At 39.1% G+C, this 14,291-nt stretch overlaps 1 protein-coding gene across 1 annotated transcript in view; it reads left to right on the top strand.

The window, feature by feature from the left end:
- SMAP1 (small ArfGAP 1) overlaps positions 1–14,291 on the top strand; it is a 251,040-nt gene that overhangs the window by 22,864 nt on the left and 213,885 nt on the right. The window contains exons 3-5 of the mRNA XM_086707184.1: positions 40–325; positions 3,361–3,464; positions 5,773–5,885. Coding sequence (XP_086563310.1) covers positions 5,789–5,885 — 97 coding nt within the window. The 5' untranslated portion in view covers positions 40–325; positions 3,361–3,464; positions 5,773–5,788. The remainder of the gene's footprint in view (positions 1–39; positions 326–3,360; positions 3,465–5,772; positions 5,886–14,291) is intronic.

A 14,291-nucleotide genomic window follows, 5' to 3' on the forward strand; every position in this document is an offset into this window, starting at 1 on the left:
TCTCTTCTCTCTTTTTTTCTTGCATTCCCCTACCCTCAGGACCCTGACCTCGGTGTTTGTCGCGCCGGTCGCAACATCAAATGAAGAAAGTGTTTCAAGAATTTGGAAGTGATCGGTTCTATCAAATGCAGCTAAGAGATTCAATTTGTGAAGGACTCAGGATTGACCATTGGATTTTAAAATGTGGATCAGAACATTGTCAGTACTGTGGTAGAGATGAGTCCTAATATGAATGAGTACATGAGAGATGGGACTTGGAGAAGAAGACATAGTGATTCAAGTCCATCCTTGAGTTTTGCTGCAAAGAGGAACAAAGAAATTAGAGGTAACTGTAGGGCAATGTGGAGTCTAGTAGAGACAGGGATGGGATCTGGTAACAAGTGGAGAGGTTGCCTTAGGTAGGAACCCACATTGTACTTCCATTTCCAACAGAAGGGAAATCAAAGAACACAGCATGGAGGCAGGTGAGTTGAAAACAGTTTGGTGAGGGCATTTGGAAGTTCTCTTCTGATTGATTTAACTTTCTTTTTTTTTTTTTTTTAATTTTTTTCAACGTTTTTTATTTATTTTTGGGACAGAGAGAGACAGAGCATGAACGGGGGAGGGGCAGAGAGAGAGGGAGACACAGAATCGGAAACAGGCTCCAGGCTCTGAGCCATCAGCCCAGAGCCTGACGCGGGGCTCAAACCCACAGACCGCGAGATCGTGACCTGGCTGAAGTCAGACGCTTAACCGACTGCGCCACCCAGGCGCCCCGATTTAACTTTCTTAGTGAAGTAAGAAACAAGCTATCTTCTGACAAGGGCAGGGAGACTGTTGAAAGAATGAGGAAAGAAAATGTGTAAAATAGTCACCTTGAAGAGTTGGAGAGTGGATATTACTAAAGAAAATTATAGCTCTTGGGTCACTATGACTTTCCCAAACTTTCATAAGATGCAATGATTTCAGTATCCATGTACATAATTCTTCCAATACTCTGGCCTTGCTCTGGCCTTGTTCCTTGCTCTCTTCTCTTCCAATGATCTTCTCCTCTAGCACTCTATCTTTTCCTCCACTTACTCCCATGATACCCTAGACCTTATCATTTACATGAAAGGGCCACCCTCCCATAATTTCAATTTCAAGCTCTCCACTTTCTGACCACCACTTTCCAACTTTCTAGCTTATTTCCTTTAGTACCCCAATCCCAGCAATCCTCCACTCCATCCCTACCTTTTCACTATCCTTCTTTTATCTATCCTTCACTGCCCTCCTATTCCAACTCCCTCATTTGGCTCAGGTACCTTTGTCAATCATACGCATCCCCTTGACTATTGCTTCCAGTCCCTTGCCCTGAATGTGCCTTGTCACTGCTCAGGAACAGCGCTCTAGCAATTCTACCCACCTCCACCCCCAGTTCCCTCAAATTGTCTTTCTCTTCTTTTCTTTTATTATACAATACATGCTGTGATTTCTCCCATCTTAAACAACACCATTTTTAAAATCCCACATTTTCCATTAACTACTATGCTTTCTCTCTTTCCTGTATAGAAAAAAAAAAAAGTTCTTAAAAGAGTTACCTCTATCACTGATTTCACATCGTTCCTTCCATTTTCTCTTAGAACCTCCCTGGCCTAACTTTACCACCACCCCACTAAAACTCTTTTTTGCAAAGTCTAGTTATTTATTCTCAGTTCTTATTTTACTCTGTCAGAGATTTCATCTTCTTTCATCCTTTTCTTCACCTGGCTTCAGGAGATCAGAGTTTTCTGATTTTTTTTTTCTATATCACTGGCTAGCCCTTCTGAATACCAAAATGCTCAGACCTTGGACTTCTCTTTTCTATCTCCATTCACTCCATTCGTCATCTGATTCAGCCTCATGGCATTAAATGCCACACGTATGCTTATGACTCCCAGATCAATATTGTCTTTGGCCAAGATCTGTTTCTGAATTCTAAGCTTGTATATAACTGCCTACACAACATACCCACTTGAGTGTCTAACTGGCATCTCATATCTAGAATATCCCAAACTGACATTTTATCATCTCTGCTAAACTTAAACCACCCTGTCTTCTTCGTCTATGGTTAATGGCAACTCCACTTTTCCAGTTGTTCAGGCCAAAAGCCTTGAAGTGATCCTTGACTTTTCTCTGTCTTGCATCTCACAATCAATGTGTTAGAAAATGTGCCCATTTCTTACCATCTTAGGCCACCCTAGGTCTCCCCTGACTGCTGCTAACTGAGTGGTTTCATATGTCGTTCACTTTTGGTCTGCAACACAGTATTTGCAAAGCCATAAGTATGTGGAAGAGAATGGTGGATGTAAGAGGATAAGGAGAAGTTTCCTAAGCAAAAGAAAATAAAACCAGGGAAGAATAAAATGACTGGTAGCCATTTTTGAAGGACTACTAGTAGTTCATCATAGCTAAAGCAAAGGATATAAGAGATAGGCCTGGAAAAATACACAGGGGCCAGATTATGAAAGGCCTTCTATTATTTACTAGGCAGTGTGGACCTTATTTTGCAGGCAATGAGGAGTCAATGAAAAGTCTTAAGTAGGAGGGAGCATAAGCTGATTTGTGTTGCAAAGATCACTATTACAGCAAAGGGGAAGAGAAGGTAGACAGGACATAGCTGGGGTAAGGGGTGGAGGGTAGACAGTCAAAAAGAAGAACTTATGGAATAGCCTAGGAGAAAGATGACAAGGACCTGAAATAAGGTAGGTTTTGTGGAGATTGAGAAAGAGAAGACAAAGCTGAGAAACCTTAAACATATAGAATCTTTTAGATCTGGTATATGATTGAATATGGGGAATGGAGGGAATCAAAGGCCATGCCCAGTTTTCTGCCTTGAGTGTATTTGGATGGTGGTGCCATCATCTGAGAGAGGAGACCAGAGCAACAAGTATAGAGGAAAAATGATGAATTTCTGTTGGACCAGGTGCTAGGTCCAGGGACATCTCACTGAAAACATTCAGGAAGTTGTAAGTTTTATAGGTCAGGAGCTCTGGAGAGAGGTTTGGGCAGTAGATGTGAATTTAGGAGTTATTTGAACACAGCACTTTGTTCTAGTCTGAGCATTGTGAATTGCTCAGTGATGGTACACTATGGGAGAAGAAAAATAATCTAAGGATAATATTAAGTATGTGCACAGAAAAAGAAGCCCCTGAACATTCAGAATGGTTGGAAGTAGATGAGAAACAAGAGGGGGTGGTGTCTCAGAAATTCAGGGAGAAAAAGAAAAAAAATCAGGGAGGGATTTCAAGAAGGGGAGTTATCATTAAGAAGTAAGATGAGGACTGTCTTAGTCAGTCCAGACTGCTAAAACAAAATACCACAGACTGGGCGTCTTTAACAACTGATTTTTATTTCTTACAGTTTTGGAGGCTGGGAAGTCCAAGATCAAGGTGCTGGCTGATTCAGTTCCTGATGAGGATGCTTTTACTTACTTGCTGTCTTCTTGCTGTGTTTTTATATTTGAGGTGGGTTGGGGGAGAGTGAGAGAGAGAGGGTGAATGAGTGAGCTCTGGTCTCTCCTCTGCTTCTCATAAGAACACTAGTCCTATCATAGAGGACCCAACCTCATGACCTCATCTTAACCTAATTACCTCCCAAAGGCCCCACCTCTAAAAAACATCACATTGAGGGGTAGGGCTTAAACATATGAATTTGGGGGAGACACAAACATTAAGTCCATAACAAGAATTAAAGGAGTCCCTTAGAGCCAATACTATACTGTCTTAATGATTACAGTTTTGTAGTAGAGGCTAAAGTTGGGATTGTGATGCCTCCCACTTTGGTTTTCTTTTTCAATATTACTTTGGCTATTCAGGGTCTTTTGTGGCTCCATACAAATTTTAGGATTGTTTGTTTAGCTTTGAGAAGAATGCTGGTGCAATTTTCATAGTGATTGCATTGAATATGTAGGTTGCTTTGGGTAGTATTGACATTTTAACAATATTTATTCTTCCAATCCATGAGCATGGAATGTTTTTCCATATCTTTGTGTCCTCTTCAATTTCCTTCATAAGTTTTCTATAGTTTTCAGCATACAGATCTCTTATATGTTTGGTTAGGTTTATTCCTAGGTATTTTATGATTCTTGCATGTCTGGCCTGGTGGAGGACAAATATCAGGAGGCCTGTGTGGCCGGAATGGAGCACATGTTGGGCACAGCAGCTTGTGAGGAGTTCAGAGAAGTAACAAAATTTGTACAGCAACAAAAGGAGAAATGGTGGTGGTGGAGACCAGCCTGACAACAGTAGAGATACTGACAATTGGCCAGAATCTGGACATATTTTTAAAGTACACTGATTGTTGATGGGAGTGATGTACGAGGAGTGTGTGAAGATGGGAGGTGGGAAAGAAAGAGAAGATCAGGAATGACTCCAAAGTTTTGGCTTGAGGAACCAGAAGCATGAAGTTGCCACCAATGGACAGGAGAAAAACTGCAGGAAGGGAAGGGGTGTGTTAATGGGTATGTGGGTGGAGATCAGGGATCTGGCTTTGGACATGTCCACTTTGGGGACTCTACTAAACAATCCCACAGTGAAGCTGAGTAAACAACTGGATATGTGAGTCTGGGCACTGGGATGAAGATCTACATTTGGGAGTTTTCAGCATATAGATGGTATTTGAAGCCACAAAGCTAGCTTAAACTATCAAGGGAGTAAGTGTGGCCAGAGAAGAGAGGATGGCCAAGAACTAAGCCTTCTAACGTAAAGAAGTCAGAGAAAAAGGAGAAACCAGTTAAAGGATTCAGAAGGATAAAAACAAGGACTATCTGGTGTCCTACAGGTGAGGAAAGTACATCAAGGAAAAGCATGATTACCTGTGCCAGGTGGTGCTGCTGGATCAATAAAACGACTGGATTTACTTGTCATTTGCAATGACATGGTTGGAGCTAGAAAGTATTACGCTTAGTGAAATAAGTCAGTCAGGGAAAGACAAATACCACATGATTTCACCCAAATATGGAATTTAAGATATAAAACAAAAGAGCAAAGGGAAAAAGAGAGAGAGAGAGAGAGAGAGGAAAACCAAGGAACAGACTCTTAACTATAGAGAACAAGTTGATGGTTACAAGAGGGGAGGTAAGTGTGGGGATGGGTGAAATAGGTGATGAGGAGTAAGAGTGCACTTGTGATGGACATTGAGTAATGTATAGAATTGTTGAATCACTATGTTGTACACCTGAAACTAATATAACACTGTATGTTAACTAACTGGAATTTAAGTAAAAACTGAAAAAATTTAAAAAACATTAAGGAGTCCCTTAGAGAGGTGCCTGGGTGGCTCAGTCAATTGAGCGTCGATCCCAGGGTCATAGGATTGAGCCCCACCCACGTCAGGTGCTGCACTGAGCATGGAGCCTGCTTGGGATTTATTCTCTCTCTCTCTCTCTCTCTCTCTGTCTCTCTCCCTCTGCCCCCTATTCGTGTGCTCTCTCTCTCTCTCTCTAAAATAAAAAATAATTAAACTAAACTAAACTAAACTAAACTAAACTAAACTAAACTAAAAAGGAGTCCCTTAGATTTGACAGTCAAGAAGCACTTGCTGGCCTTCATCAGAACAAAAGTTGGTGAAGCTGTGAGTGTAGAAGTCTGAGAGCAGATAAAGGGAAAAGTCTGAAAGCCAAGACAATGATCTCATTCTAATTTCCCAGTAACTGACTTCAAAGGGAAGGAGAAAAAGAGGAATGTTTTTGGAGAGGGGTGCAGAACTGTTTTAACATGGAGAGATTTGAGCATGCTCAGTAAAGAATAATTTGATACTTTTAAAATACTGCAGAGAAAGGAGATGACAAATGGAGCAAAGTCGTTCAGGGAATGGAAGAGGATTGCACCAAGAGAAAGAAGAGTTGGACAGGAAGCAAGACTTCTGCTGGGATTACAGAAGAGGAAGTAAGTTTGGGGGCAGATAAAGTAACATGCAAATGTTAGCAGGGTCAGCTTCCTGGGTGTGTGACCTGAGCAGTTGCCTAGAGCTCGCTCTCAGAAGGAACCCTGTTCTTCATTTAATCTCTGCCTTGAGCACTTTGAAATTCTTAATAGTGTTCTCTTTGAACTTGTATGTCATATGTGAAATTCAGTGGTACAAAGAAGCATGAGAAGATCTGCCTGGCGACCGTGTGCACACACTCAAGTTTAAGCCCACAGATGTGGGAGGCAGCAGGCAAGTCACAGGCATACCTGACACAGACCTGGAGAACTACTGAAGGGTGTCTGGGGCTGAGAACTGGGTCCAAATTCGGTGGTGATTGTGGCAGTAGCAGCAGAAGCAACTGTAGCCCAGGAAAAGAGGAGGGCATGGAGGCAGCATCCGTGCCTGCAGTAGGAGGCAGGCTTGCATCTGTCCCAGGACCCCAGCTCCACAGGATCTACACAAATATGAACTTTTTACATGAGCAGTGGGACAGGAGCTGTTGGTGTGCAGGCAGCAAACTTGGTAAAATTATGTCAATTCAAAATGGAAGTTTAGGGGCGCCTGGGTGGCGCAGTCGGTTAAGCGTCCGACTTCAGCCAGGTCACGATCTCGCGGTCCGTGAGTTCGAGCCCCGCGTCGCGTCGGACTCTGGGCTGATGGCTCGGAGCCTGTTTCCGATTCTGTGTCTCCCTCTCTCTCTACCCCTCGCCCGTTCATGCTCTGTCTCTCTCTGTCCCAAAAATAAATAAACATTGAAAAAAAACAAAAAACAAAATGGAAGTTTACACATGGGCATTGCAATCATGCATGTCAGAGAGTTATTAGACTATTTCAGAGTTCAGAAATCCTGGTATTGAAAACTACTCAACACAGTCAAGCAAAGGCCTGTTAAATTGCCATTGTATAAATTTACATTTATAATTAAATTCAGACTTGACAGGAAACTGATTTGTATGAAGAGTTAAATCTTTTTAGAAAAGTTGTTTAGAACATCATGTAGCTGTACTAAAATTTATACTTCAGAATAATTTATCGGAAATTTATCTCAAATGTTGTCATAACCTATAAAACACTCTTAAGAGCTCCAATAATAGTTGCTTCAGCAGAAAGATCCTTCTCAAAATTAAAAATTATCAAAAATTATTTTCAATCTTGCATTTGAAAAGAGCTACTGATGTTGCTTCCAGTTAATATCAATTGAAAATGAAGTTGTTAAAAGTAAAAAGTGTGCCAACCTAATAAATGAACTTGAAGAAAAGTGAGCCAGAATAGTCTTGTGATTAGGATGTCATGTTAATAAAATACTGTTATTTATTGTATTATATAAAAGTATGAAACCAAAAGTTTTTTTTTTCAATTTGAAAGTTTATGTTTTATTCATATATCACTATGGATAAAGCTTTATATTTTAGTACCCATAACTGCACTTTTTTCTTTTTTCTTGCTTTTTAAAATAAGGGGCCCCAGGGCACCTGGGTGGCTCAGTCTGTTACGCATCTGACTTCAGCTCAGGTCATGAGCTCACGGTTCACGAGTTCGAGCCCTGCATTGGGCTGTCTGCCATCAGTATGGAGCCCACTTTGGATCCTGTTTTCCCTTCTGTCTCTGACACTCCCTGGCTTGTGTGCTCCCTCTTTCTGTCTCAAAAGTACATAAACATTAAAAAAATAAAATAAAATAAGGGGTCCTGTTTTTCACTTGGCATTAAGCTCTGCAAAACATGTAGCTGAACCTGGGTGTAAGGATGGGATGTTGAGGAAGCCTAGGCCTGATATACTCAGTTTCTTTTTTTTTTTTTTTTTTTCCTTCTAGAAAGTTGGAGGCAAGAAAATGAAAACTGTAGGGAATAGGAAGTTGTGTTCTGAGGGTTGCCTTCGAGGAAGAGTTTAAAGATCTAAAATGTGGTATAATTAAGCTCTTAATTTCAGCTCAGGTCATAATCTCACAGTTTGTGAGTTCAAGCTCTGCATCAGGCTCTGCGCTGACATTGTGGAGCCTGCTTGGGATTCTCTCTCTCTCCCTCACTCTTTTCCTCTCCCCCACTCTCTCTCTCTCTCTCTCAAAAAATAAATAAATAAATAAATAAATAAATAAATAAATAAATAAACAAACAAACATTAAAGAATATAAAGATTTAAGATGTAATGGGGGAATCAGTAAGGGAATATAGCATATTGTCTGGGGGTTTTAAAATACTTTCAACATAATAAGTTCTATAAGCTTTTGAAAATTACTACATCTATAATATGCATTTTATGACAAATCATAAAGAAAATTACGTTGGTGGATTATCCTATTTCTGCCAAAACATTTGTTAGGTTTAATATCATGTTGTGAAGAAAAGTCAAATACAGTTAGCCTGACTTGATATGAAATAAATGGTGTGCTAAGGTCTCAACTGCTATAGATGATAGAGAATGAATGTAAAAATGTCATATAAACTGTAAAGCGTTATAAGTACTATAGTTGTTAAATTTAGTTCTAGTAAATGATCTATAAAATGTGAATTTTTAAAAATGTAGTTTTGTTTATAAAAGTGTAATTTTCCATATTAGAAAACCTGGCATATGGCCTCTGTGGAAAATGTGAAAACTTTGTTATATGGAGAAAAAAATTACGGGTCCTTCTTTCAAAGTCTATTACTGTTATCATTTTGATATTTTTTTTCCAGATTTTTTTCTCAGCAATAATTAGAATCTAAGTGTGATCATATAGTTACATGTTATATAAATTTTTCATAAAAATTGTTTTGATATTTGCATGATTGTCCATTATGTGGCTCTGTCATATGTGACTTATCCATTTACTTATTGTTGGACATTTAGGTAGTTTCCAATGTTTTTGTAATTTTATATAACTACATGAAGATTCTTCACTGAACTCCTTTCCAGTTAAAATATTTCTAAAATTAAATGAACATCTTCCATTTCTCTGCCTGTACCCCCCCCCTTCTTAACAAACACAAATATGTGAGTCATTGATGTATTTGAATCTTGTTACTAAGGCCATTCATTGTGCATTAAGAAAGTATCCTTAGAAGGTGAAAAAACACTAAGCTTAACCCCATAGGAAATTATCTTTATGAATTTATTCTCTGTTTTATGGCCACACAATAGCAATGCTTGAGAATTTCTTAGCAGGGAGGAAAGGCAAAAATTCAGATATTGTGTGATAGTTGGGTTAATTATTGCAGAAGAGAACACAGGCTGGAAACAGGATGAGGATCCCTGCCAGGTGTAATTAGCTGTTTTCTATCACCTCTAAACTATTTAAATGGAAATGGGTTATTTGGAATCACATTTAGATTTTCTCCAAAATGACTATTCTAACTAGGAATATTTCACTTGTCCTCTGTTCAGTTCAGTCTGTTTATTTTGTGGTCAGGAGACTTGAAGGAGTTAAAGCACTTTGCAAATGCCTTCCTGTGTTTGGGATTATTTTCCTCCCCCAACAGGATCTGGCTTATTAGAGCCTCAGATATGTCTAAAGAAAATTCTATGTTAGATGCATCGCTGAAATGCTTGCTGTCTCACTAGGAGCCCCCATGAAAATGGCATGGTGGAGTAAACTTATTTTTGTCTCTTCTCATGAGTTTTCCACAAAACAGCTGGCCTTTTCTAAAAGGAGGTTGACAAACAATTTACGAGGTTTGAGAAGGGACTAATTAGTATTGTAGGTTGATTAGGGATCACATCTATTTTTATTTAAAAAGTCACACACAGAGAAGCATTTGTTAGGTGGCTTGCTATAAAATTACTTTTCACTAACCACAGCATTACTGTGTGGCTATTGCATTGGAACAAAGCCCATGATTCTTGATCACTGTTTGAAATTGGGCTTATTCGTAATCGGTGTCCCTCAACTACATGATTTTACACAGCTTTACGGGTTGAAGCAAGAGGTAGCAGGAACCCTGACTTCGGTCTTAATTAATTTTTCAAAGTAGAGACTAGGACTAATGTGCCTTTGCAGGCCTTTCCCATGGGGGTGAACAGAGATGACCGGTACAACACAAGAGTCCTGCATTTGAGGGAACAGTGACCAAAGGGGCCCCTCCCCACCACCCTGTCCCATCCTGACCTCTGAAGAGGAGGCCCTTTCAATGCCAGGCCAACACTGGGCCAATCCGTACCTCACAAAACATGCATAATGAATAACACAAAAGAACGCCGAGAGATGGCCTTTTTAGGGTTGAACTCTCTAACTTTAAATCTCATTACTATGCTTCTCTCACTGTCCTCCAGCTAGATTAAGTCTTCTGGTTAGTCTGAATTAACTTGGAATTCCTAAAGAATCAGGATCTCTCTTTTCTCTTTACACTTGTCAAACCTCAGACTCAGGCTACTTTTCCCTACACCACTCTCCTTTCTCTGGCTCTTTTCACCGCCCCCCCCCCAGCGCCTCACCCCCCCCAATGCGGTTTTGGTTTGGATGTCAGCTTCCCTGACCACACCTCGCCTCACTAGAGCCCAACAAACAAACAAGCAAACAAACAAACAGAAGACCACAAATATAATAGCAGCAATGACAAACAAATTTAGAGACTGTTGACTGTTTTCCCACAGCATTCTGCTCCTAAGCTTTAAATGATTCCTATACTTTGTTAGAATCACCTATTTACTGGGGGGTGTCTCCTCTGTTAACTGGTAGCATTCTTATTTGTTTATTTATTTATTTACTTACTTACTTATTTAAATTCAAGTTAGTTAAAATAAGTATAGTATTGGTTTGAGGAGTAGAACCAAGTGATTCATCACTTCCATATAACACCTAGTGCTCATCTCAACAAGTGCCCTCCTTAACGCCCATCACCCATTTTGCCCATCCCCCCACCCAACACTCTACCAGCAACCCTCAGTTTGTTCTCTGTATTTAAGAGTCTCTTATGGTTTGCCTCTCTCTCTGTCTTTATCTTATTTTCATTCCCTTCCCCTATGTTCATCTGTTTTGTCTCTTAAATTCCACATATGAGTGAAATCATATGGTATTTGTCTTTCTGTGACTGACTTGTTTCGCTTAGTGTAATATACTCTAGCGCCATCCATGTTGTTGCAAATGGCAACATTTCATTAGTTTTGATTGCTGAGTAATATTCCATATATGTATACATACCACATCTTCTTTATCCATTCTTCAATCAAAGGACATTTGGGCTCTTCCCAAAATTTGGCAATTGTCGATAGCAGTACTATAAACATTGGGGTGCATGTGCCTCTTCAAATCAGCATTTTTGTATCCTGTGGATAAATACCTAGTAGTGCAATTGCTGGGTCATAGGGTAGCTCTATCTTTAATTTTTTGAGGAATGTACATACTGTTCTCCAGAGTGGCTCTACCAGTTTGCTCTCCCACCAACAGTGCAAAAGCATTACCCTTTCTCTGCATGCTTGCCAACATCTGTTTCTTCCTGAGTTGTTAATTTTAGCCATTCTGACAGGTGTGAGGTGGTATCTCATTGTGGTTTTGACTTGTATTTCCCTGTGATGAGTGACGTGAGCATCTTTTCATGTGTTTATTAGCCATCTGGATGTGTTCTTTGGAAAAGTGTCTGTTCATGTCTTTTGCCCATTTCTTCACTGGATTATTTGAGTTTTGGGTGTTGAGTTTGATAAGTTCTTTATAGATTTTGGACACTAACCCATTATCCTATATCCATTTGCAAATATCTTCTCCCATTCCATTGGTTGCCTTTTAGTTTTGTTGATTGTTTCCTTTGCTGTTCAGAAGATTTTTATCTTGATAAGGTCCCAATAGTTCATTCTGGCTTTTGTTTCCCTTGCCTCCAAAGACATGTCTAGTAAGAAGTTGCTGCAGCCAAGGTCAAAGAGGTTGTTGCCTGTGTTCTCCTGTAGGATTTTTATGGTTTCCTGTCTCACATTTAGGTCTTTCATCCACTTTGAGTTTATTTTTGTGTATGGTGTAAGCAAGTGGTCCAGGTTCATTCTTCTGCATGTCACCCTCCATTTTTTCCATCACCATTTGCTGAAGAGACTGTCTTTTTTCCATTGGATAGTCTTTCCTGCTTTGTCAAAGATTAGTTGGCCCTACACTTATAGGTCCATTTCTGGGTTCTCTATTCTGTTCCATAGATCTATGTGTCTGTTTTTGTGCCAGTACCATACTGTCTTGATGATAACAGCTTTGTAACACAGCTTGAATCTGGAACTGTGATACCTCCAGCTTTGGTTTTCTTTTCCTACATTACTTTGGTTATTCAGGGTTTTTTCTGATTCCATACAAATTTTAGAATTGTTTTTTCTAGCTCTTTGAAGAATGGTGTTTGTTTGTTTGTTTGTTTGTTTTTCTGTTTTTTTGTTTTTTGTTTTTGACAGGGATTGCATTGAATGAGTAGATTGCTTTGGATAGTATAAACATTTTAACAATATTTGTTCTTCCAATCCATAAGCATGGGATGTTTTTTCATTTCTTTGTGTAGTCTTCAATTTCTTTCATAAGCTTTCTGTAGTTTTCAGCATACAGATATTTTACCATGTTTGTTAGGTTTATTCCTAGGTATCATATGGGTTTTGGTGCAATTGTAAATGTGATCAATTTCTTGATTTCTTCTTCTGTTGCTTCATTATTGGTGTATAGAAATTCAAGTGATTTCTGTACATTGATTCTGTATCTTGCAATTTTGCTAAATTCATGGGTCAGTTCTCGAAGTTTTTTGGTGGAGTCTCTCACATTTTCCACATAGTGTGTCATGTCCTCTGCAAAGAGTGAGAGTTTGACTTCTTCCTTGCTGATTTGGATGCCTTTTATTTCTTTTTGTTGTCTGATTGCTGCGGCTAGGACTTCCATTACTATGTTGAACAGTAGTGGTAAGAGTGGACATCCCTGCCGTATTCCTGACTTTAGGAGGAAAGCTCTCAGGTTTTTCCCATTAAGGCTGATATTAGCTGTGGGTCTTTCATATATGGCTTTTATGATCTTGAGGTATGTTCTTTCTAGCCCTATCTTTCTTTTTATCAAGAAAGGATGTTGTATATTGTCAAATGTTTTTTCTGCATCTAATGAAGGGATCATGTGGTTCTTATCCTTTCTTTTGTTAATGTGATGTATCATGTTGATTGATTTGCAAATATTGAACCAGCCGTGCAGCCCAGGAATAAATCTGACTTGATCATGGTGAATTATTCTTTCAGTGTATTGTTGGATTAAATTTGCTAGTATCTTCTTGAGAATTTTACATCCATGTTCTTCAGGAAAATTGGTCTGTAATTCTCTTTTATACTGGGGTCTTTGTCTGGTTTTGGAATCAGTGTAATTCTGGCTTCATAGAATGAATTTGGAAGTTTTCCTTCCATTTCTATTTTTTGGAAAATCTTCAATAGAATAGGTATTAACTCTTCCTTAAATGTTTGGCAGAATTCCTTTGGGAAGCCATCTGGCCCTGGAGATTTTTGATTACTTATTCAATTTCTTAACTGATTATGGGTCTGTTCAAGTTTTTGTTTCTTCCTGTTTCAGTTTCGGTATTTTATATGTTTCTAGGGATTTATCCATTTCTTCCAGATTGCCCAATTTGTTGGCATATAATTGCTGATAATATTCTCTTATTATTATTTGTATTTCTTTGCTGTTGGTTGTGATCTCTCCTCTTTCATTCCTGATTTTATTTATTTAGGTCCTTTCTTTTTTCCTTTTGCTAAATCTGGTTAGGGGGTTATCAATTTCATTAATTCTTTCAAAGAACCAGCTACTGGTTTCATTGATCTGTTCTACTTTTTTTTTGGTTTTGATAGCGTTGATTTCTGCTCTAATCTTTATTATTTCCTGTCTTCTGCTGGTTTGGGCTTTATTTGCTGTTCTTTTTTCCAGCTCCTTTATTTTATTTATTTATTTTTTAATTTTTTTTAATGTTTATTTATTTTAAGAGAGATAAAGAGAGACTGAGTGCAAGCGAGGGAGGGGCAGAGAGAGGGGGAGACACAGAATCCAAAGCAGGCTCCAGGCTCCAAGCTGTCAGCACAGAGCCTGATGCGGGGCTCGAACTCACGAACCCATAAGATTATGACCTGAGCTGAAGTCGGATGCTCAACCGACCGAGCCACCCAGGCGCCCCTTTCCAGCTCCTTTAGATTTAAAGTTAGGATGTGTATTTGAGACATTTCTTCCTTTGTTAGGAAGGCCTGCGTTGCTATATTCTTCTCTCTTATGACCACTGTTGCTGTATCCCAAAGGTTTTAGATTGTCATATTTTCATTTTCATTGGGTTTCCATGTACTTTTTAATTTCCTCTTTAATTTCATCCTTAACTCATACATTCTTTAGTAAAGATGTTCTTTAATCTCCAAGTATTTGTGGTTTTTCCAAGTTTTTTCTTGTGGTTGATTTCAAGTTTCATTGCATTGTGGTCTGAAAATATGTATGGTACGATA

The sequence above is a fragment of the Puma concolor genome, chromosome B2, assembly GCF_028749965.1.
Source record: "Puma concolor isolate L17-30 chromosome B2, mPumCon1.1.hap2, whole genome shotgun sequence".
Classification (NCBI taxonomy): Eukaryota; Metazoa; Chordata; class Mammalia; order Carnivora; family Felidae; genus Puma; species Puma concolor.